Below are 20,892 nucleotides of genomic sequence, written 5' to 3'. Positions count from 1 at the left end.
AGAATACGGGGGTATGGTGTATGAAATGTGAGATCCATATACTCCGTAGGTCGTGCCAATTCGCTTGGATCCTACAAAGGAGGCAAGGGATCAGTCTTCTCTCGTTGATGTAGCTGGAAGCTACAAATCTACAAGGATTGGATATATCTATATACGTTATGCTGTTGAGCATCCTACTAGTTAGCTACTAGGCGAATGCTTGTCTGCTAGCATATGCTCTTCGCTATGTGAGAGGACATAAATGAATCTCTTGCCTTCCAGTCTGGCGTCCCGTTTATCTTATCTTATCGGAAGTCACTGATTAGTCAGCCTTTTTAATCATCTTGGCGTTGTTTGACGTCATCCAATCAAATGATATCGTCGCGTCTCCAGAATCTTTCTTAAATCTGCTCAATTCTCCTCACGCCCACCTTGGTTGTGGCTCGCCGTTCTGCTTAAGTATTCGTGGATTCTCCTTCAAAGCTTCTTCCACTCAACCTCAATTAGGAAGAATGACTCCGTTCTTCCAATTGGCTTCTAAAGCGGCAGCAGCTCCATATTGCTTCTTTCGCGCAATGGAGACGGTGTGGGGAGAGGTCGCTTGGGCGTTTCATAGCAGACTCTCCAGAAGAGAGAAGCTGTGAGGTTAATCGATGTATATAAAGGCGCGTGCCGCCTTTATGAGGCTGCTTTTCTTGCCTGTATCTTCGTGTTTCCGTCCGCCAGAACAGCCTTGTTCCGGTTGGATGTCGACATAGCTACTCTTCTTTCTATCTCGAGCCGATTACTAGAATTACGCCGGTGGCTCTCTCGGTTTGCAAGTTTCTAGCTATGTCTTCCCTTCTCCTCTTTTTATCCCTCCTCCAGCTGGCTTCGGCCCACTTCCATGTTGACTACCCCTACTGGCGAGGAGACTCTTTCAAAACACAATACACAAGACCATGTCTGTAGCAAGCCTGCCCAACGTGAATTTTGGCATATTAACCCACAACAGGTGGTGGCGTAAACGTAACGACCAATCGTACCGAGTGGCCTGTTAATGGAGGCTCACTGCTCTTCTCGGCCGGCCACCCATGGGCGATAACGTACGTTAATCTTGGCATTGGAAACGACGACTCCGTGATCTTCGATGTTCCCCTCATACCCGCGTTCAACCAGACCGGCAACGGAACCGTTTGTTTTTCCAAAATTCAAGTTCCAGAGGGTACACAGATCTCTCCGGGGACAAACGCGAGTATTCAGGTCATTCAACTTAGCGAATTGGGGTCTGCCTTGTATAATGTATGAAAAAAAGACTCTTCTTCGCAAGATGCATTATTTCTTTTTGGATGCGTGGAATTAGGAGTGTGGCTAATGTCTGCACTGCAGTGTGCCGATATCACGTTCTCCGATAATGCGGGATTGCTGAGCTCTGATAAGTGCCAGAACTCTACGAACATTGGATGGAGGCCACTTGGCGCCTCCCCATCCACCACAGGCACAGCATCTACAGCGACAAACTCAAATGCTGCCTCAGGCCTGATTGTTGGCCTAAGTACATCGAAAGGGATTGGGGTGTTCGTTGCTCTCTTGTTTAACCTGGCTGGCGGCCTCTTCTAGGTATATAAATCATTTTAATGCAACCTAGGAGTTGGATATTTGGGTGCCAGAAGGGCATACTGCAAGAAATATGTGAAGTAATCATTCCATTGTCACAAAAGCCAATTAAATATTACGGCTAGAGGACCAAAAATGCCTTCTCTCCAAGTTCGATTGTCATGCGTCCAATCATGGAATTGGTTGCTCTTTTTCCCACTGTGGGCCAAAAGAAACTTCGCTGTGAGAGCTATATCCATATGCAGCAGCCTTTTTATCCAGTCTCACGGTAGGACAAGAAAGCTTCCGGAAGGAATAAGAATAGTGTCAATATCTGCAACAGTTGAAATAGATAATCCGAAACAAAATCGAACCAAGATCAAGAAATAGATACGTATCGAGAACATGACCTGGTCAAGGATGTAATTTACACCCAACACAAGGCGCTGGGGGCTGTGTGCTCCCATAGATATCTGGTCTCTGTTCCCCGGAGACATTCAGGTATCCCACCGCCCCTTTGTCCATACGGAAAATAGCATGATCCACGAGCGCATAAGTCCCCGGGACCGACATCTCCATATCAACTATAGTAGCAGAGCCAGGGGGTACAGAGACGGTTTGTATAAACTGGCCAGGTGGGCTGATCACATCGCCCTCGCGATAAACTTTTTTGAAATTACTGCCGATAACGTGAAACGAGCTGGTCAGATTTGGCCCTGCATTGCCAAAGAAAATGCGAACGGTTTCGTTGGTGTTCGCCGTGAGGGGTTTATCTCTTGTGAGGGCCGACTCGCTGCCGTTGAACACGACGACGTTGGGCTCTTCTCGTAAAGCATTAGGGTACGAAAACTCTACGATGGATGATGGGCGTCCATCGTCTTCAACTTCAGGAGGTTCATGATAAAACTCGCTTTGTAGAACAAAGTATTCCTTATCCACTGGCGGGAGGTCGCCCTCAGCCGGCTGCACATATATCATGCCATACATTCCATTCGCGATGTGGACTGGTACTGGGGCCGCTGAACAATGGTACACGTATAATCCTGGGTGAAGAAGCTGGAACCTTGCAGTTTTGGACTCGTTGAACCCCACGGTTGTCAACGGTGCGCCGCCACCAGGACCTATAAACGCGTGGCAATCGATGTTGTGCGGATTACCAGATGGGTCCTTGTTTGTTATCGTCAATTCTATTACATCTCCTGCTCGTGCTCGGATAAACGGTCCCGGAACTGAATCATTGAATGTCCATTGATCATATTTGTACACGCTTGTAAGCTGCGACAGCTTGGTGGTCGTGGTTAATGGGACGCGAAGAAGGGCCGGGTGGTCTCGGGTAATCGGTGGAGGAACGTTTGGTGCTGTTGTGAGTATAGCATCCTCTACGGGAAATTTTGATACGTCTATTGGTTCGTGCCCGAGGACCGTATAGGGATCTAAGTGTGAAAGGTCAGTTTCTCCGTAACCCGCGGGCACGAAGGAAATTGATCGCCTAGTAGATGTCGGCCCTGGTGATTTCACTGGAAATGGTTTCCCCGACTCACCAGGGGGCACTGGCTTGCCTGAACTCGGTGCAGGGGTTGGGTCAACAGCAGGCTTTCGTTTGGGCTGCCAATCCATCCGCACAGCGTCTCGATGACCACCATAGAGAAGTATGACTGCAGTGGTAAAGCCAGACACGGCTAAAGCAAAGGCTAGTTTTGTGCGATTCCCATATTTGTTACCGCTGCTTTTGGAAGAATCCGTTGAGATTCTTCGCGACTGTATTTTAGTTGACCGCGAAACCGTCGAAACGAAGCCTCTCGAAGAGAACGCCTCTCTCGGTAGCGAGGTAGATTGAATCGCTTTCCAGGGCGCTTTCAGAGGGGTGCGCAAGCACCTTGTACATGTATTCATAATTTCAGAGATATACTTAGAAATTAACAGTCACTTCTGGTTCGAGGCCACGAGGGGGGCCGGGTGGGGTTTTGAAAGAAAAAGCAACCAAGTTGGACAGACGAACGGAGTGCAATACAGGCAGCCAAATGTCTTTATAGTCGGAAAAGCGAGAGATTCCAAATGAGCCGTGGCTTCTCTGGCTTAAATATTATTAGTGGTGGTATTTGATGTAATATCTGATAGCTATAATTCTGATTCGACCTGCGGGGTGGAGGTCGAGGTCCGCAACGGAAATGGCATGTACGGAGTACGGAGTACTCCGTATCGGCGGGCGATGGATAACTGCCCTTAATCGAATGATGGAGGCATGGGGCATTGGCAGTGCGTGATCAACCGTGCTTGAGGCTGGCCTGCAATGTTGCTTTCTGCACGGAGTACCGAGTATGAACCGAAGATGTCATTGAAAAGAGTTCGTAGGACTGGTTAGCGTGACGTCATGTTCCTCTTCCTCCGCGGACTGCATCTCCTGGGCATATTTTGGTATATCGCCTGAAGAGCCATGGTAAGTAACGCTCAGTCCCAATATGACCGGGTGCATGATTCATGGGTATTTGCGAGGAGCATTCTCTGTACAATAAACTGGGAAAAAGGGGCTGGAGTTCATTTCCGTTCAGATTCTCCGCGTTGTCGCGCGAGACTAGGGGCGATCCCATCTCGCCAATGCAGAATTCAACCAACATGTAGGACTGCTTTGGAATCCTTCATCCGGCTGGGAGTGAATCATTGGAGGAAGTCAAAGTGATGTTCTCGAGATTGCCACATTCGATTGGCTGCCAGCATGACCACCAATCGGCCCGGCTTGCAACTGGCACACAGCTTGCATAAGTGTGAACACACCAGGCCTGATCGAAGCTTGAGTGATGCACTCCGTATCGATTCTATGACCCGAAAATTATCCCAGCGACCCAGCTTCTCTCGTCACCTTTGTTAGAGATCAAGTGTGGTTCCCGCTTCGACCTTGAAATGTGGAAGTGGATGAGACGCCAAACCTTCAAGCTGATCTGCGTATCCACCCATGAACGCCTAGACATGTTCTTCCATTCCAATCAGTTTGAACGGTAATTGTCATCTCCAAGTTGTCTCCTTGCCGCTTACACTAGGAACCTGTATTTCCTCCGAGAAAAGGACGTTATAACCTGTGCAATATCAAACACGTAACCGGGAAAAACGATTGTTCTGGCAGAATTACTGTCGACGGAGAATGCCTCTGCGCTTGATAACAGTTGAGATCCGGCTCCTGATGCACTGCTTTAAGCTCCGCAAATATCCCCTTAATGGTAAAAAACCACGTCGCACCCCTTGCTGCCTCAAGACCAGTTGATTGGCAGCTCGACCGAACGCGTGCACGGACCAACATAGCATATGCCTGCTCTGAGGTCTGAGCACTGATGCATCTGGTCAGATGAGATGTTGCCGAAGTTGGGTACGGAGAATTTTAAGCGGCTTGCGACGAAGCTCGTGTTTCTACGGCAAGGCCAGGATTCTCGGAAAAAATCCAGCTCCGTGGAGCCAATTGCGAGAACCCTTCCGTCCGGGATGGCCTCTTCGAGCCAGGACGACAAAATCGAGTGAGTTGATCGTTGGTGTCCGTACAAGCAAGAAGGTAGAAATTTTTCACCTTCTTTATGCTGACTGACCCCCACTCAGCAGACGGTTTTGACAGGCAGTCGTATAGTTCGATTGTACGTCTTTAGGGATTTCTTAATCGAAACAACAACAAAGACGATGTCATGCTGCGCCGACGCATCATGATGACCAAGCGAACTATGCGCGAAACAACGCAATACGGTGGACTGGTCTTTCGAGGAAGCCCTCGCGGTCGAGGATTCCGCTGGTCCAAGTCACCCAAAAGCGGCTCAAAAATTAAGAGTAAAGAAGATGGCCAAATGTCCGTCGGAATTCCCAGCAATTGAGAAACAGCTCTTTCTTCAACCAAATGAAACTGTTACTGACCACGGAGAAAAATTCCCGTACTCCTGTGAGTATCAACCAGCCCGTTGACATGAAAGTTATGGCAGGTTCAACTAAAGATGGAGGCAAAACAAATATATATGTGGTTGAATGTAACTCCGAATGATGCCGACTTATATTTAAAGTGCACAGCAAGATACTTTGCGTGTATTATGAGCAATCCCATGTTTTCATGTGGATGAGAGGAAAGAGGCCCTACAAGTCTGCATCTCAGGCAATAATGCAATAGCATGAAAAAACTACCTAGTTAACTATCGGCTGGACTAACTTCCTCCGTAGTTGACGAGTAAACTCCGGTTCGATGTTTTGGAACTCCACCCTTTCAACCCACCGGATAAAAATACGGGATCCCCTACCTTCCCCGACAAAAACACATAACAGCACGTTATCCTCGGTCTAGATTTTTTTTTTTTTTTTATCTGTTGTTCAGTTCGCTTCCCTAAGCTTAACAATTCAATTATATGCTCCAATGCCTCAGATCCCTGTCCTTCAGCAGGCTGGATGAGACTGCGGAACCCCCACTGAGCCTATTGAAACCATGTCATCCCTCTTGGCAACATTTATGACAAGGTTCATTGACTATTATCAAGCTTCTTGTCGCTTCTAGGCTTGCAAATCATCCATCATGAAGAACTGGCATGCATGATTTTATGCAAGTTTGTGGGTTGTTACCAGCATGTAAGCACATGCGCTATGAGAGAAACAAACAGGAACTGACAAGAGTCTAAAAACCCCCCTTATCATTGTAAAGAGCTAGTTAGACTGGGAATAACATAGCTCCAGAACTGTATTCCACCTAAGCTGGAATAGTAAAAACAGACAATAATTAAAAGGCTCAATGATGCTAGAGAACATCCAGGACCATATAATCTTCCCAAATTTGCGCTTTTACAATGCAATCATTCTTCACCATTGAAGGATCATTTCATAGAAGCCAAGCAGGGGAGAAATATACTGTTGCCCGCCCGAGACCATGTGTCAAGAAGATACCAGAGTATGCTACTAAAGCTTTCCGAATTGGCCCAGTTTCTCAAGGAACAATGCAACCGATTCTCCGCTATACCCGAAAATGATTGGTCCGTTGAAGACAATCCGAGGTTGAGGAGATTGAGGCCTCGGAGGAGGCGCAGCTGCATCGGAAGCCTGGGTGATGTCAGGACGTGGCTCATTTAATGGCTGACCGGGCTGCATAGGGTTAGATGTGGCCTCCTGTTTTGCGGAATGACTAAACGGGCAGCGACTGTTTCTAGAGGGACTACCCATTGCATCAACCAAGGGGGTAGGAGTTGGCTGTGGACGCTCAGCGGATTTCTTTGCGTTCGACCAACTACTCGCAGGAACTGGTGCGGGAAGCGAAGCGACATCGCTTTGCGCTGGCTCCTGGGAAATCGGGACATGGATTCCCCACGGTCGACTTGGAGACTCTCCCACCCGGACATCCCTCAAAGAGCGCTCAAAATGGTTCCCCCTAGCTTCGAAATCGCCGTCGTCATCAGCGACGGCATTGAAAGGAGGAGTGCCTGGACTCGGCGACTTGCTACTGACGTCTTCGGCCCACTTTTCAACCCTGTCCGTGGCGTCCGTCTCCCCGTTTTGTTCCATATCTGGAGGTGGTGAGGAAGGTAAATACGGCTGATGATAGGCTCCAAGCCCTTGGACCATGCTCACAATATCACCGTACTTCCCATCCAGCCGCCGAAGATTCTGTGGGTCATTCTGGTACCGCTGGATGCATATAGAGTGGCTGCGAGGGATTTCATGTTTATGCTTCTGGAAGAACTCTGCTATTTCTTCCGGCGAGTGAGCGTTTAGATAGCGAATCGGGCACCTTGCTGTTACAGAGCGAGTTGAACTCGCCGCACAAGGGGGTACACCCGGATGAAGCTCGGCCTTGATGGGATCTAGATCGTCATTTCCACACCGTTCCGATTCCCCGTTTACTACTACCTGCCCACTGGCCGAAGCCTCATCGCTGGGTTTCGCGAAGGGGCAGCGTAAATTACCTTTTGTCCCGGGTGTTGTAAAGTCTTTTTCCATGGACATTCTCACGTCGGACTTGGAAAAAGGACATGCGTTTGGCCTCTGAGGTTCATCCCGATGGCTGTGTGCTTTTATCACTCTCCCTGCGATTTCCGAAGCTTGTATTACCGCCTTAGCACCGAACTGATTGACATAACCGGCACGCTCAATATTGCGAACCCATTCACCCGTGTCAACTGCCGCCTTTTCGTTGCTATGACTGGTAATATCTTGCGGAGGAATACCCGCCGATGCCTCTGTCTGCTGACCAGTCGACGCTTCAGCCAACTGGCTTGAAAGCTTCAGGTACTATGGTTGTAACCTCAAATCAGTACGTAAGATCGAACGATAAGTACAAGTAAAACGAAGGATGAATCATCAATAAAGATAAGTAATCAGATAATTGACATGTCTATCACCGCTGCGAGAGCAGCTCCTGATCTAGAGCTAATGAAATATTTTTCTCATCATACAAGCCAGAGAGGATTAAAGAGCAGAAGGAGAAGTTATGTATCATTACATACCTCATCATGGGCAGACTCTAGTCTGCTGCGAAGAAGCTGTTCCTGCCTGGTCAGTTGTTTGGCAGCTTCAAGCAGAGCATTGAATCCCTCTGCGAGCGCGAGCAGTTGTTTTGAATCTTGCTCAGGCTGAACTTCCAAGGAAGAGAACATTTTTGACAGCCCAGATCTGGGAGATCGAGTCGCGACAAGGATGACAATTATCATCCACAATATGAAGAGGAAAAATGTTTTGTCTTCCATTTTGAAGGTATTTATGGGCCAATGAATGGTCCGTGCACTGTGGCTTTCAAGCACACGTGATTCGGGCTTCTAAAAATCAAATTCAGCGATAACCACAAGTGAAAACAATGCCAAGTTGACCAGCATCAGCCAGTGAATGAACAAAGTAACAATGGTTGGAACCTGCTAAAATAGACCTCTATTGCTATCTTCCCAGTGCTTTATTCTGCTTGCCGTGGCAACCAGACATTCTCCTCTCTCTGTGTTCCAACAAGCTGTGGCCATAATAAGCTGTCTGCATGAGGCTGGGGTTGACCATCTTTTGCTTTGGAGGATGCAGTCCACCATGAAGTACTCACTCTGCTCCATTCTGTAGCTGCTTTTGGTGATTATTCTTTCAATCTTTGGAAAATTTAGAGGACATTTATATCCTAGCCTGCACGACTCCCAGGAGTTCCAGCCTAACCCAGGCTTAGTTTTGCTGCTAAATATTTCAGCTGAACCCTGATGATATTCTAACATCCTGTTGGCCTTTCCATTAACTACAGTCAGGCGTACTTGTATCTTGCGGCAATCCTCTTAGGATGCGGCCAACCATTGCAATTCCATGGCTTGTTTGTCCCCACACTGTCTGCGCATTTGGCCTCTGATAAATCTCCTCCACTTTTAAGAACAGGGTTTCAACTCTCACATTGTGGGACACTTGCAGTGCCTGTCTCTCAGTAAAGAGGAATGAAAACGGGATTTACCGCAAGTACACAGATTTATTCTATTTAGAAGATGATTGTTACTCAGTTGAAAGTTAACTTCAGTTTCTGGCCACAGGATTAACCTGCGTGCATTTCCAGCTTCTTTTCTAGGACTTGTTTGGCATGCATGAGATAGTTAGTGGGCTAGCATTCGCTAGAGTAGCTGATCCGTGCTCTATCCAAGCTGATTGCCTCCGAAGCTCAAGATGAGCATTGAATTACATGCCCGCGGGTCTGCTTGTAATAAAGCAACTCCACAATGGAGCACTGGATTTGGACTGTGATAAAGGGATAGAATTTCAGGTTATTCCAAGATATGGCATGTCGGTAAGAACAGAGATGAGGGCGCAAAAGGCTTGTGTATGAAAGGAGCAAGAAATGTGAATCTAAGCGTGTACGTGTAGACACACATCACACAAGTCAAGATGCAGACGAACAGCTGCTATGAGGCCATTTAGCTTTCAAAGGTGGCTTGGTGCATAACTCCATCTGACATTGTCGGTTTATCCAAAAGAAAAAAGGTAGATGGTGATCAGAAACATTCCTGTCTACATATCAAAGGGTAACCGCATAGATTTTGAACTAGCGGAATATTTAGGTGACAATACCATAGAACAAGCCATCACCGTTGTTGTGAAAATGATGAAAGGGGTTTTTCGGGCCATAACCGTGCCAGAAGTCGGTTCTCGGGCGCACTTGCACACCGGAGACCAGAAAGGAGGACGGAATTCTCGACTTGTTCATGTAAGGCTCTGCTTGTTTGCTTGACACGAACTGAAAACGCTGGGCCCCGAGAAAGCACAGAGCTTCTTTCGGTTTCAGCAGCCATGGTTACACCTAGCTGGCTGGTTAACAGGAGAGTCGCTTGTTGAGCCCTATTTGCCATTTGTCTCAGTCCAGCGTTGCCGCAGGCAATTATTTGAAGATATGGGGAATCCGGGGCAGTATATTGAAATCCGGACTGATGCCACACCGAGCCATTGTTGTACAACAGATTTCGTCCCACTCTAACAGAAAGGCATCAGGGTGAAGGACTCCAACTCATCCAGATTTTCATGTCTGAGAGCGACAAGCCGCGCAGTTGTCCTCGAGCTAACAACCAAGTGAGGTATTGGGTGAAAGCGACAATGACCAGGCTCTGACGCTTGGGACAGCAAATACCTGGGGGTTAATTGACGTGTTGGGAGGGCCAAAGCGAACAACATGAAGTGAAATAAGGCGCAAAGAATAGACTTGGACCGATTCACCATCAACCAGGTGGAAGTTTGCAGGAGAATATCGCGAGAGTCCAGCTTCATTTTCGAAACTTGATGCAGGAGCCTCGGCCACGTTGAGCGATGTAAAACGACAGGTGTACATTTGTATGTATGTATAGGTACCTCATTTGTCGTACCTGACGGGAAGCAGCGGCTATAGGTGTACTCTGTGTCAAAGCTGCCGAAACAGTGAGAATATCTGCTGTGGCATTACGCCATTGACAACGTCCATTGTAACAAATCCCACCTGGCTTTTAGCAGGTTTTCGTTTTTGGCAAGGCGCCTCCGGGGAAATATCCAACACATTTAAATGGTCACTTTGGCGACCAGAGTATGAGTTACAGCCGAGTGAGTCACGGTAAAGATGAGCGACGGGGATTAACAGGGATTGTATCGGATAGGCCCCGGCCCCATAGAATCATTTTCGAATGCGCAGAGAATTAATCCTTCCATTTGAACCCGACTTCTCTGCAGGGATTTGGGATGAGACGGTACAGAGTACACTGTACGTTGGCCAGAGACGTCCCAACAATAATTGGTCTCCCAAGGTTCTTGTCTTTGTTTTTGGGGCTTTGCATGAAGTGTAAAGAAGAACGGATCCTCTCTTGTGACGAGGCGATTAATTGCATTGAACTCCTGTTGCCTGGCTTCAGTACAAGCCCGTTTTGCCAGCCAACAAGCGGGGAGCGGCCTCTGACATGTGCGGTAAATTTCCTCACCGACCTTTTGGGAGAGAGGAAAGGCAGTTCCGAGTTCCGTGTTTGCAGAAGAGGAACGAGGGGTGGAGAGCAATTGCGATCACCCTTAAGGTTCGATAAATTATGTATGTAGTTAATTCTGGTTGACTCCCGAAGGACAAGTCCAGAACACGCCCGGAATTGATCTCCTGTGTGCAGGCAGGCGACAAGGACCGGGAGGATACAATGCGGGACAGTCTTCTTGTCGACTTGCTCTTATGGTTGTGATAGCTCAGATGCAACCGATGCCTGGAACAGGAGAACGGACGGCCAGAAGGGAACCTACCTCCCTGCACCGCTTTTCCCAGGGATAAACTTAGCAGCCAACCATCGGAGCACGTCAAGGTGGTGTGGAATTAAGTAGCGGGGACGAGATCCAGCCACAGACCTGGAGTTGCGTGTCTCTTGGGTGTTCGATGATTTGTCGTCATCTGGGTGACCATGATTCCCGTCTCAGTGAAACAATATCGCTGAACCTTTGTGTTCAAGCTGTGGACATGCTGGCTGCAAATCCAGGGAATGCACCGAGTCAATCACGCCCTGAAAACACACAACTAGGTAGATACATCGGCACGGAACCTTGTCGTGGTACGTATCGCCTTTTAGGGCTCTGCAGGGTGGGATGGGAGGAGTGAAGTTACATGGATGGGAAGGGAGGAAACGTTTTTAATTTTTCGCTCTCTTTTTTTTGTAATCTTATCCCAAGGCAAGCATTCATATTTCCCCTCTCTTCCCCCGGCCCCTCGTCCTCTTCTCTCAGACCTTTTTCTTTCGCCTTTTCTTCTCTTCTTCTCTTTCTTTTCCCTTCCTCCCCTAAGCCTCCTTATCCTCATCCCCAGAATGAGTAACCCCTCTGCCACCACGCAGACGAATCGTGAGCAATCCGATGTCTCCTCCAAAGTGCCCGGACACCCCTCCACCACTTCCGCCAGTTCCTCCGAACTCGCCAGTCTTAAGATAAGACTGCAAAATGCCTTGCGCCAGTTCCCGGACTTCCCCTCGCCTGGCATTATCTTCCTGGACATACTCCCGATCTTCGCCGACCCCTCACTCCATGAGGACCTTATTCGAAGTCTTGAGCTTCATGTGCTCGAAACATATGGAGACCAGAAACCCGATGTGATCGTCGGTCTGGACGCTCGTGGGTTCTTGTTTGGACCATCTCTGGCGCTTCGATTGGGAGCTTCCTTTGTTCCTGTGAGGAAGAAGGGTAAACTGCCCGGTCCTGTGGAGACCCAGGTCTACGAGAAGGAATATGGATCGGATCACTTCGAAATGCAAGCAGGTGCAATCAAACCTGGCCAGAAAGTTATTGTTGTCGATGATATTATCGCAACAGGTGTGTTTAACTATTTATGCTTCTCCTCTCTTTGAACCCACACGCTTTTCATGACCCATTATTATAATGAGAACTACATTGCTAATATGCCCCTTTTTTGAACAATATCCAGGTGGTTCTGCAAGTGCTGCTGGAAATCTCGTGCAAAAACTTGGAGGCAATTTGCTCGGCTTTGTCTTCATGCTCGAAATCGACTTCCTCAAGGGACGGGCGAAGCTTCACGCACCAGTTTACACCCTCCTCTCCTCATAGCCAACGGCGAAGAATTGTCACCGATACATCTCTCTGGACCCGTGCATCATTATTCCACGTCTATTTTGATTGGTTCGTGAACCGTTCTACGACTAGATACTCCGTACATCAAAAAGAACGTTTGGTTTTTTCGCCGGCCATTCTAAATAATAGACTTGCCCTACCTTTCACCTGTCATGAACAGCCTTTTTTTTTTTTTTTTTGCTTTTTAATACTTCCCCTAGTTCCTCTTTCTCGCCAGTTCAAACCAACTATGACAACGCTTATTGGATCCCCTCAAGACTTGAGGCCAGGACTTCGACCTACCTGTGTTTCTATCAGCTCTCTTTGCTTCTTTGGTGATTTTACAATAATGACAATTGCATGGTGGCCGGACCTGGGGAAATTTTGGGCGTTCTTGGGTACAAAAGCATTATATCACTTCATAGTTAGCAGAAGATCTTGTCTTCTCGAATTCATTTATCATCCATACACTGCCAGTTGGGTAGCTAATAATTCCGATGGGGATGAATAAGCAGAGCCTAATAATAAATGCCGGCTTCGATATCCTGGTCTATTGGACTCATCTCCTGTTGTCCACAGTCAACATCATCCAGCAATCCCCGATATTTCCCGCGCATTTAAACCGCTCGGAGCGTCTCGACCGCCTTCTCACAAGGGTCGATATCAACACTTGGTATCATCTTTATTCCCCTTTGAAGTTTGATTTGACAGGGGATTGGCAAATTGCCTAACCCTGGGATATTCCACGCACGATCTCCAGCATATATACATAGTAACGGGCTCTTTTGATAACTTCTTTGTAGATTGTAGTTGCCTAATGGCCGTTACATGCTATCCGTGCTGCTAAACATGCTGAATTTTATTCTAGCTCGCCTTGATATGCCTCCTTTAAAATCTGTATTCAAGATGGCATAGAAATGCTAGTAAATTCCAAACAAGCGTAGCTGCTGCTTCTTTATGTATTTCAAAATAGTCACATTCAGGGAATGGAGGAATAAAAGAAAAGAAAGGAAGGACCTGTAAAGCAGCTGGAAATCAACAGGTCTGGGTTTATATAAGGCAAGATTGACGCCGGGTGGACATTTTACGTCATTATTCTATGCGGTGTATGAGCAGCTTTAAACCCCAAGACTGTAGGCTTTAATGACCATAATAAGACGTACATAGGAAGACCCAGATCATTACGCCAACAAGATCGTTGAGTTTTCTTTACAAGTGGGAGTGTTGCGCTTCTCGTGGCCGGCGGGAACTTATAACATGTTTCTTCGTCTCCGCAACCCATTGATATCATACCGGACTATGGTCGACCACGCTGCTCCTTTGAGTAATTACACAAATGTTTCCTTCTGAAGCTCCAGTTTTAGCACTCCTCCATAAACACCACAATCGATCCAAAGGTGGATATAAACTTGTTTTCCTTTGTCTAGTAAGTTGTGTTTGGCAAAGCTTGTTGTAGGGACGCCGCCATGATCGTGTAAGGACCGCGGGTCTCATGGTCGTTTGGCGTCGCCAACGCAGATTCAAGAATGGGAATAGGATGACTGTGCTAAAGGGTACTTCCCGGCTGTAGTCGAGAGAGCGATGATTGTTGCTGTAAAGTTGTACAAGGTTGATCCTCGGGCCGATACAAATATTTTCATCGAGGCAAAAAGACGATTTATACACTGCCTCAGGGCGAGGGTCAGGTTTGTAAAAAGAATATTAATTCCAACAATATCCATCATATCACACCAAGAAGCATCATTGAGCCACTGGGATCAGTTATCGTGGCCGTTCTAGACAGAAATGATCCCTGCCTCGAACGACATGCTGGTGATAAAACATAATGACGAGAACCTCGCGGTGGGAGGCACAAGGCTCACCTAGAGCAGAAACTGACAAGTATCCCGCCCAGTGCAAAATAATATGTTCGAAGATAGATAGGGTAAACCTAGAGGAAATCTCCAGCTAGAAGGATTGGGTGACATGAAGTTCAATCTAGTCTTAACCTGGTCTTTACGAAATGCGTGAATAGCATGGTCCTGCTGGAGGGCACCAAGAATCCAGCTCCCAGGGACTAAATATAAATCAGCAGTGCCCAAAAATGTTTTAAACGCAAAAGAGGTGCACAAAAAAGGAAAATCAGTCCCCAAAAGATGTCGTGAGCTTGCTGAACAGAAACATGGACCTCATGGACCGGCCATCACGTGTAGAAAAGGGGTTTCCAAGGTTTCACTGAAGCCCGGCAGTTAACTAAGGTTGGGGCCGCCCGCAGCGCATCCAGGGACCATTCCATCCAGTTTGAAGAGTGCTGGGTAACTTCTTACTCCATATATCTTCTTTGATTGGCGTTGTCCTTCAGCTCAGAAACATGTCTCCCATAGCATATACAGTAAGTAATAGCCTTCTCAGCGAACAGGACACTCCTTTCACCATCCAGGGTCCCCGTCAATAGACATTCATGTGACCGTCTCAAAGTGCGTTCGCCTCGGCTTCTCTAACGACGGAGTTGCTAACATCAACCTGGAGACTTGGTTCGCAAAAAAACCGAAATTTTGCCCGCCTTCGAACCGTTGCGTCGATCCACATAGTTCACCTCCATCTGCCTCTTCGTCCCGCGGACCCCCGCTCCGTTCAACTGGGAAATGCGAATTCTGTGGGGCCGGCTCCGTTGGCGTTTCCTGGTGCTCACCCTCCCCGCAAGCCTATTCTTATTATGGACTGCTCTGCCATATGATAGCTCTATCCGCCTTGCCCTCCGCTTCAATCTTAATGCTCTTGGTTCTCCCTTCGCAAGCCAGCGGTTGTTCGTCAAACCACCCGCTTTTCCAGTGACAATCTCAAAGGATGCTGGCATAATTCTCAAGTCTGGATTTGGAACAAAAGATCGAATTTCGGCATGGCTTGAATCGCACCAAGAAAGGAGTTTTGTCGACATCCTTGTTGTCGGCGACTTTGCAACGCAGCCAGGACAGCACTATAACTACAGCGGCCGTCAACTTAACGTCCACGACCTGTTGGCGCGGATGCTGGAGAATGGATCCCTACCCCCAGGCTTATCGCATCCACGATTGCTCAAATATTCAAACCTAACAGCTGCCATTGCCACTGGTGACACGAACCTTGCACTTGAGCTATCCAAATCCTTTGGATGGGAATTAGATGCTATGAAGGTAGTGATCTCTTGCAGGCCTGAACACCAACTCGTTGATCCATTCGAGAACCTCATGTTGCTATTTCCCGCATGCTAACTCCATTCCAGTTTATTTCTGGGCTTGAGCTGGCCTATAAACGCATGCCACTTAAAAAATGGTATATTTTGGCGGATGACGATACATACATCGTGGCCCCTTCACTGGAAGGCTTTTTAGGCCATTTCGACTCAAATCTTTGCTACTATCTTGGAAATCCTGTTGGAGATTATAGAGGCCGCTTCGCCCACGGAGGATCCTCTGTGATCTTATCCCAGGCGACTATGCGTCGACTTTTTGAGAATCCTGAAATAGTTTCTGCGGCGCATGAAGAGTCGCTTTCAGAAACTTGGGGTGATAAACTTCTTGCAACAACCTTAATCAAACTTGGGATATACCTAGAGGAAGGATACTCCCGGTTCTTTAATGGGGAACCGCCTAGGAGCGCGAAGCTCCGATCGGATCGATTTTGCATAGCCATTATGGCTTTCCATGGGTTATCTCCTTTAGCCATGCTACAGACCGGCAGAATGTTCAGACATGCTGTAAAGCCTGTGCGATGGATCGACCTATTGTCTATTTACCAGGCACTACTCCCTGACACTTTTACACAACAATCAATTCGACAAAATTGGGACCATGTTGGTAGTCTGGATGAATCGACAAAATCAATTAACGTCACGACTGCCGGCCATTGTGGCGAAGCATGTCACGCCGATTCTAGTTTCTGTCTTGCCTGGACCTGGGAACTAGACACCCAAGCTTGCCACATGAGCCCATGGGTGATTGTGGGAGATAACGCTCCTGGAAAAGCCTCAGGACTTAATACACCACGAGTAAAAAAGCTGGCTACCACATGCTAGACTGCTAGCAACTGGTTGCTTTTCAATTTTTTCAATTTCACTCAGGGAAGCAAATCCCTTGTGATGTCTCGTTGTTCCCTTCGGCGAAGCAGAGGTCATTATCTAGATTAGATCGTGTACCTACGCCACCACATGTTCTAGATTGGCGTGGGTTCTGTAGGGACTTTAGCAATGTAATTTGAGGGGGCTAAGGCTCAGGGCATTTTTTGGCATTCAGATTTGAAAATCTTAGGTTTTTTTATTTTGTAGGCATTCCACCCTCGCTTTTGGGATGTTTTCCCGTTAGTAGGGAAGAATCTAGGATAGCACTCAGAATCAAACTATTCAGTTGCTACATATGTAACTTTCGAAGTAGCCTAGTAGGCTCATTGATGGTTGAACTGAGGTAACATTGCCCAGGATTAAACCGCAAAGGGCCGCCATATATTTCTTCATGTGAGCATCGGTGTATGTACATCCATGTAGTGACTAGCTGGGCTAAATTACTGGAAGCCATGCCAGCTTTTGTCTTGGATTCCGTATCTATTGTTGAGGGAGAAAACGCCCTAGCGACTATTTTAAACGACAAACAGGTTGCTAATCGGTACTCCCTGAGACCTGATCTCATACCTCTTTCTAATTCCCACGCCCAATGCGCGCTTAAAGCAATCGTACGTCTCATCTCCACCACCCACCATTACCATACTAATCGGATGTGGCCGGGGAATCCCATCAGCAACAACCTGCATCTCGTCAAGAAGTGGACGGACAAGCCACGACTCGTCCATTTCAATAACTGGTGTTGAAATTGGGGGTTCATTTTCTTTGGAGGCCGAGGTAGGAGGCTTGCCTGTCGAGCCGAGCCTCGCACTTTGCGTAGAGAGGTTGTTATTATCCCCTGGCTGAGGATAAGAGACGACAATGACAAGTTGCAATGCGGACCGCGTTGGGCGAAACCCGGGTATATTTCTTAATTTCTTAGAGAAGCTGCAGCTTCCTCGCTTGATGACAATAACTTGATGGGTTCTTGGAACAGAAGAAGGCAACGGGCCATCGCAAAGTTCTCCTGCAAGGTAGATAGTAGACCATGCAAGGCGATTGACAATCTGTTTCCCCGACGAGCTGGAGACCCACGGAGCGGGAAGTGTCGCCTCTTCGACATCTGCTAGTGGCACTGCACCTTTACCTGTGGCCGTAAGGGCAGGTAGCGAGACTCGAGATACAGAGCGACCAAAGAATGCCGACCCAGCAGAAGACGCCATCACTTCGTCCCGTAGCAATGAAGTAACCTGACTCATAAACGATGAAAATGCGAATTTCATGTTTGAGCTATCTTCAACTGGCGTATGAATTTCTTCCAGTAGTTTCCCACTACTAGTTGGACTGCTGGTCGCTGTGATTGTTGAAGACGAGATATTGCCTGGAACCTGTGACGGTTTAAGATCGATAACGATGTCTAGCACAGTCAAATCTTCAACCTGAGTAAAATTGGGATCGGTCGGCTCCAAGGTAGTAACAGTCTCACGGGAAAGGTATACCTTTTCGTCTTTCCCAAGCGCTATATTATTGATCACCTGTATACGAAACCCATCCATGGGGCTAGATGAGCTCTCAGTAAGCAAAGGCATGTCTTGAATCATGCCCAGTCGCAGCCCACTCATGGACTTAACCCAAATTCCATCCGCAACACGCTCCAAAGATGCAGAACTGAGGACAGTGTTTGGCATCGGAGGAAAAGAGAGGTCAAGGGTAGGTCTCGTTGCCATGGGAGCGCTTGTTGCATTAGGTGGTACCACCTCAGGGGGCAATGTCCACGGGAAGTAAGTGTAATTGGACGGAGAAACGAGATCTGAGAGTGTAATGCTTGGGTGATCTTTTGAATATTCAACAATGGCAGATTCAACTTGGGCTCTGGGAGGCATAAGAGGCAGCCTGGCTAAACTTGCTGCATGGAATACATCTGATCGCGCTGCAATTGTAGACAACCCAAAGGGAAGCGGAGGGTGTGGTCGAGGGCAAGTCTCTACCTCCGGCGCGTGAAACTTTATATGCTTTTTTTCGAATTTCAAACGTGTGCTGTGTTGTGCTGATTTTGGTATCACAAGCGGATGGCCTTCCGTAGTGAATACGAAGGGAGAATCGAGATGGTTCAAAGGATGGGACGGATCAAACAATAGAAAGAGATATTTTGCAGTTTCTCCTAAGAAGAAACTCTCCATTCTATTGCTTAATTCTCCAGTTCGGACATCTTGGAGACCGGCCCAACCGCACTTTGTCCAGCATCTTCGCTTGATATCCCTCATGGCCATTTCCCCGACATGGAGGTACCACGGATCCTCCGTGGCGCGATAGAGGTAATACGTCGATTCAATGAATTCCGGGCGTCCTCCCCACCAGGTTAAGCCACCTTCGATATCACCGGTGGCAATATTCCATCTTTCGGGTAACGACGAGAATCGCGTCCATAACGCTGTAGTCAAGAGATGGGCTTCGGTAGCCCCGTCCAAATCCCCAGATAGCGTTAATAAACCAGGAAAATACGCGCTTAAGCTATCCATCCAAAATGCGCGTGTCGCTCCTGTAATGATGTCTCCCTGTATATAATGAGGATATTGGTAGCTGGAGCCGCGATACAAATGGTGCTTGATAGAGTGTCGCGCTTGTTGCCATGCCTTGAGGAAGGCATCAGGAGAATGGGCCTCTTCTGACAATGGCGTAAAATGACCGTCTAGCTCATGAAAAGGACCAGACGCATTGAAGACCAATGGTTGACCTTCAGAAAGTAAGATATGAGACTTCAGTGCATACTCAAAAAAACTATCGATGCCAGCACCAATCTGGAAATGGATAATCAGCAGACAGTCTCTAACAAATGGTGCAGCTTTGGGGGTAAAGCTTGGGAAGAACGCAAAAACTAGCTTACCCCCGTATATGAATTGACCCATTTCCCAGACTCCGCATCAATGCCAGCACCTATTAAACCAATTTCACTGCGTCTCGCCCACACAGACCAAAATGCTCTTTTTGCAAACTCTTCAAAGCGGCCGTCACCAGTAAGTCGGCTAAGGACCGTAAATTCTAAGACCAAGCTTCCGGCGCCCGCGCTACATGTCTCGGTGATTTCCGGAGGAAACGTCTGCTCCGAGCGAGATGTCCCCCCCTTGGAATTGGCATTTAGTGGTGACTTAGGATAAAACGGTACGCCATGGCGTAAATTAACTCGAGGGTACGGAAGGCCGGTCGCCGTGAAGAACGCAGGAAGCAGGCGAGTCCCCAGGTCCATTGCAAGCCTGAGCAATTGACCGTCATACACAAAACCGTTTGCCCAGCGTATCCCGGGACGACCTGAAGAGTCATCCTTCTTATTCCATAGCTTTGCATAGGACACTTCGTCTGCAGGAGGATGGTATCCCCGAATTGGCAGATCACCGACGGCAAAGAGGTGAGCACTCAGAAGGCCACCTAGAATGGATCTCGATCCCCGAGTAAGAATCACATCCTCATATATAGAAAGCATTGAGAAAGGCCAAAGTGTCTTACCAAGGCCACGAATGACCGTCTCGAAGACTTGGACTTTGCTATCAGCGTCAAATCCTTTTCCTCTCGAACCTGTACCCATGGCACCGTTGGAACCATCGCCATATAGCTCAACAAGGTGTTTCACCCCATCTTGAAAGTATTTCCATGCCTTCCAACCCTTGTGAGCCCTCGAGCCGGCATCCGATAATATTGCCAATGTCGACAAACTATCCACGAGGGTAAGTGAATAATTCCCGAGGACATCATTCAACTCAATATGCGCGGGGTTTTCGCGGTCGCGTGTCAACGGTCCGCAGGACAAAGGACGCAACTCGTCTTCCGGAAATGCATATTTCATATAATTATCAAATCCATGATAAAACATATGCTCTGCCTCTGCCCTATAAGGTTTTCCTTTACAATCAGTGACTGCGTTCTAAATTCTGTCGCATGACAGGAAGCGACAAACCTGAGCTCTGCAATCCGGCTCTCTCTCATCGCTTGAACACACGAGAGCCATGGCAGCAGCGCCAACGCCCAGAAGACCCATGTTTTGATAATTGCTAAACCGGACATCTGGGGGCGCCGGCATCTCGAGCGCATCACCGGTTTTCTAAATTTCTGAAAGTGGTCATGAGAGCGTACGCTTGGTTCCAAGCAGCCAGCTAGGAACTAAATGGCTTACTTGATAGGAAACAAAAAAGTCAGATGCTCAATATATATATACAAGAGGAGCCTCCATCGCGAGGTCATAGGGTTTGCCAAATGTGTCGGTACATTTGCTCGTCCTTCTTGCTGGGTAA

General features: G+C 47.7%; 9 protein-coding genes across 9 annotated transcripts; 5 read left to right on the top strand and 4 right to left on the bottom strand.

Moving 5' to 3' along the window:
• Nucleotides 1-497: 497 nt before the first annotated feature.
• CIMG_07738 (uncharacterized protein) lies at nucleotides 498-1,943 on the top strand. The gene is made up of 3 exons (XM_001240574.2): nucleotides 498-922; nucleotides 974-1,260; nucleotides 1,348-1,943. The coding sequence occupies exons 1-3, from the start codon at nucleotides 811-813 to the stop codon at nucleotides 1,576-1,578; spliced, it is 630 nt and encodes a 209-aa protein (XP_001240575.1). The 5' UTR covers nucleotides 498-810; the 3' UTR covers nucleotides 1,579-1,943.
• CIMG_07739 (nitrite reductase, copper-containing) lies at nucleotides 1,630-3,447 on the bottom strand (the record flags this gene model as incomplete). Its single annotated transcript, XM_001240575.2, has 2 exons — nucleotides 1,630-2,987; nucleotides 3,096-3,447. 2 exons carry the CDS (start codon nucleotides 3,445-3,447, stop codon nucleotides 1,969-1,971), a joined length of 1,371 nt encoding a protein of 456 aa, XP_001240576.2. The 3' UTR covers nucleotides 1,630-1,968.
• A 1,449-nt stretch (nucleotides 3,448-4,896) lies between these two features.
• CIMG_07741 (uncharacterized protein) lies at nucleotides 4,897-5,750 on the top strand (the record flags this gene model as incomplete). The annotated part of the gene is made up of 4 exons (XM_001240577.2): nucleotides 4,897-5,057; nucleotides 5,250-5,467; nucleotides 5,508-5,552; nucleotides 5,740-5,750. The coding sequence occupies 4 exons, from the start codon at nucleotides 4,897-4,899 to the stop codon at nucleotides 5,748-5,750; spliced, it is 435 nt and encodes a 144-aa protein (XP_001240578.2).
• Nucleotides 5,751-6,177: 427 nt separating this feature from the next.
• Nucleotides 6,178-8,243, bottom strand: CIMG_07742 (uncharacterized protein; the record flags this gene model as incomplete). Its single annotated transcript, XM_001240578.2, has 2 exons — nucleotides 6,178-7,788; nucleotides 8,004-8,243. 2 exons carry the CDS (start codon nucleotides 8,241-8,243, stop codon nucleotides 6,463-6,465), a joined length of 1,566 nt encoding a protein of 521 aa, XP_001240579.2. The 3' UTR covers nucleotides 6,178-6,462.
• A 165-nt stretch (nucleotides 8,244-8,408) lies between these two features.
• CIMG_13312 (uncharacterized protein) lies at nucleotides 8,409-8,744 on the bottom strand (the record flags this gene model as incomplete). Its single annotated transcript, XM_004445110.1, has 1 exon — nucleotides 8,409-8,744. The coding sequence occupies one exon, from the start codon at nucleotides 8,742-8,744 to the stop codon at nucleotides 8,409-8,411; it is 336 nt and encodes a 111-aa protein (XP_004445167.1).
• Nucleotides 8,745-9,193: 449 nt separating this feature from the next.
• On the top strand, nucleotides 9,194-11,278 carry CIMG_07743 (uncharacterized protein; the record flags this gene model as incomplete). The annotated part of the gene is made up of 9 exons (XM_001240579.2): nucleotides 9,194-9,298; nucleotides 9,497-9,715; nucleotides 9,828-9,915; nucleotides 9,986-10,074; nucleotides 10,203-10,332; nucleotides 10,388-10,416; nucleotides 10,486-10,575; nucleotides 10,702-11,050; nucleotides 11,196-11,278. 9 exons carry the CDS (start codon nucleotides 9,194-9,196, stop codon nucleotides 11,276-11,278), a joined length of 1,182 nt encoding a protein of 393 aa, XP_001240580.2.
• A 391-nt stretch (nucleotides 11,279-11,669) lies between these two features.
• Nucleotides 11,670-13,031, top strand: CIMG_07744 (adenine phosphoribosyltransferase). Its single transcript, XM_001240580.2, has 2 exons — nucleotides 11,670-12,303; nucleotides 12,416-13,031. The coding sequence occupies exons 1-2, from the start codon at nucleotides 11,805-11,807 to the stop codon at nucleotides 12,553-12,555; spliced, it is 639 nt and encodes a 212-aa protein (XP_001240581.1). The 5' UTR covers nucleotides 11,670-11,804; the 3' UTR covers nucleotides 12,556-13,031.
• Nucleotides 13,032-15,182: 2,151 nt separating this feature from the next.
• Nucleotides 15,183-16,809, top strand: CIMG_07745 (uncharacterized protein; the record flags this gene model as incomplete). The annotated part of the gene is made up of 2 exons (XM_001240581.2): nucleotides 15,183-15,710; nucleotides 15,800-16,809. 2 exons carry the CDS (start codon nucleotides 15,183-15,185, stop codon nucleotides 16,589-16,591), a joined length of 1,320 nt encoding a protein of 439 aa, XP_001240582.2. The 3' UTR covers nucleotides 16,592-16,809.
• A 150-nt stretch (nucleotides 16,810-16,959) lies between these two features.
• CIMG_07746 (ER glycosyl hydrolase) lies at nucleotides 16,960-20,840 on the bottom strand. The gene is made up of 4 exons (XM_001240582.2): nucleotides 20,559-20,840; nucleotides 20,111-20,490; nucleotides 19,494-20,032; nucleotides 16,960-19,407 (listed from the first exon to the last, which is right to left on the bottom strand). The coding sequence occupies exons 1-4, from the start codon at nucleotides 20,690-20,692 to the stop codon at nucleotides 17,149-17,151; spliced, it is 3,312 nt and encodes a 1,103-aa protein (XP_001240583.2). The 5' UTR covers nucleotides 20,693-20,840; the 3' UTR covers nucleotides 16,960-17,148.
• Between the last annotated feature and the right edge of the window lie 52 nt (nucleotides 20,841-20,892).

Source organism: Coccidioides immitis (genome assembly GCF_000149335.2).
Source record: "Coccidioides immitis RS genomic scaffold supercont3.3, whole genome shotgun sequence".
Classification (NCBI taxonomy): Eukaryota; Fungi; Ascomycota; class Eurotiomycetes; order Onygenales; family Onygenaceae; genus Coccidioides; species Coccidioides immitis.
The sequence above is the reverse complement of the archived record's forward strand: the minus strand, read 5'-3'. Positions and strand labels throughout refer to the sequence as shown.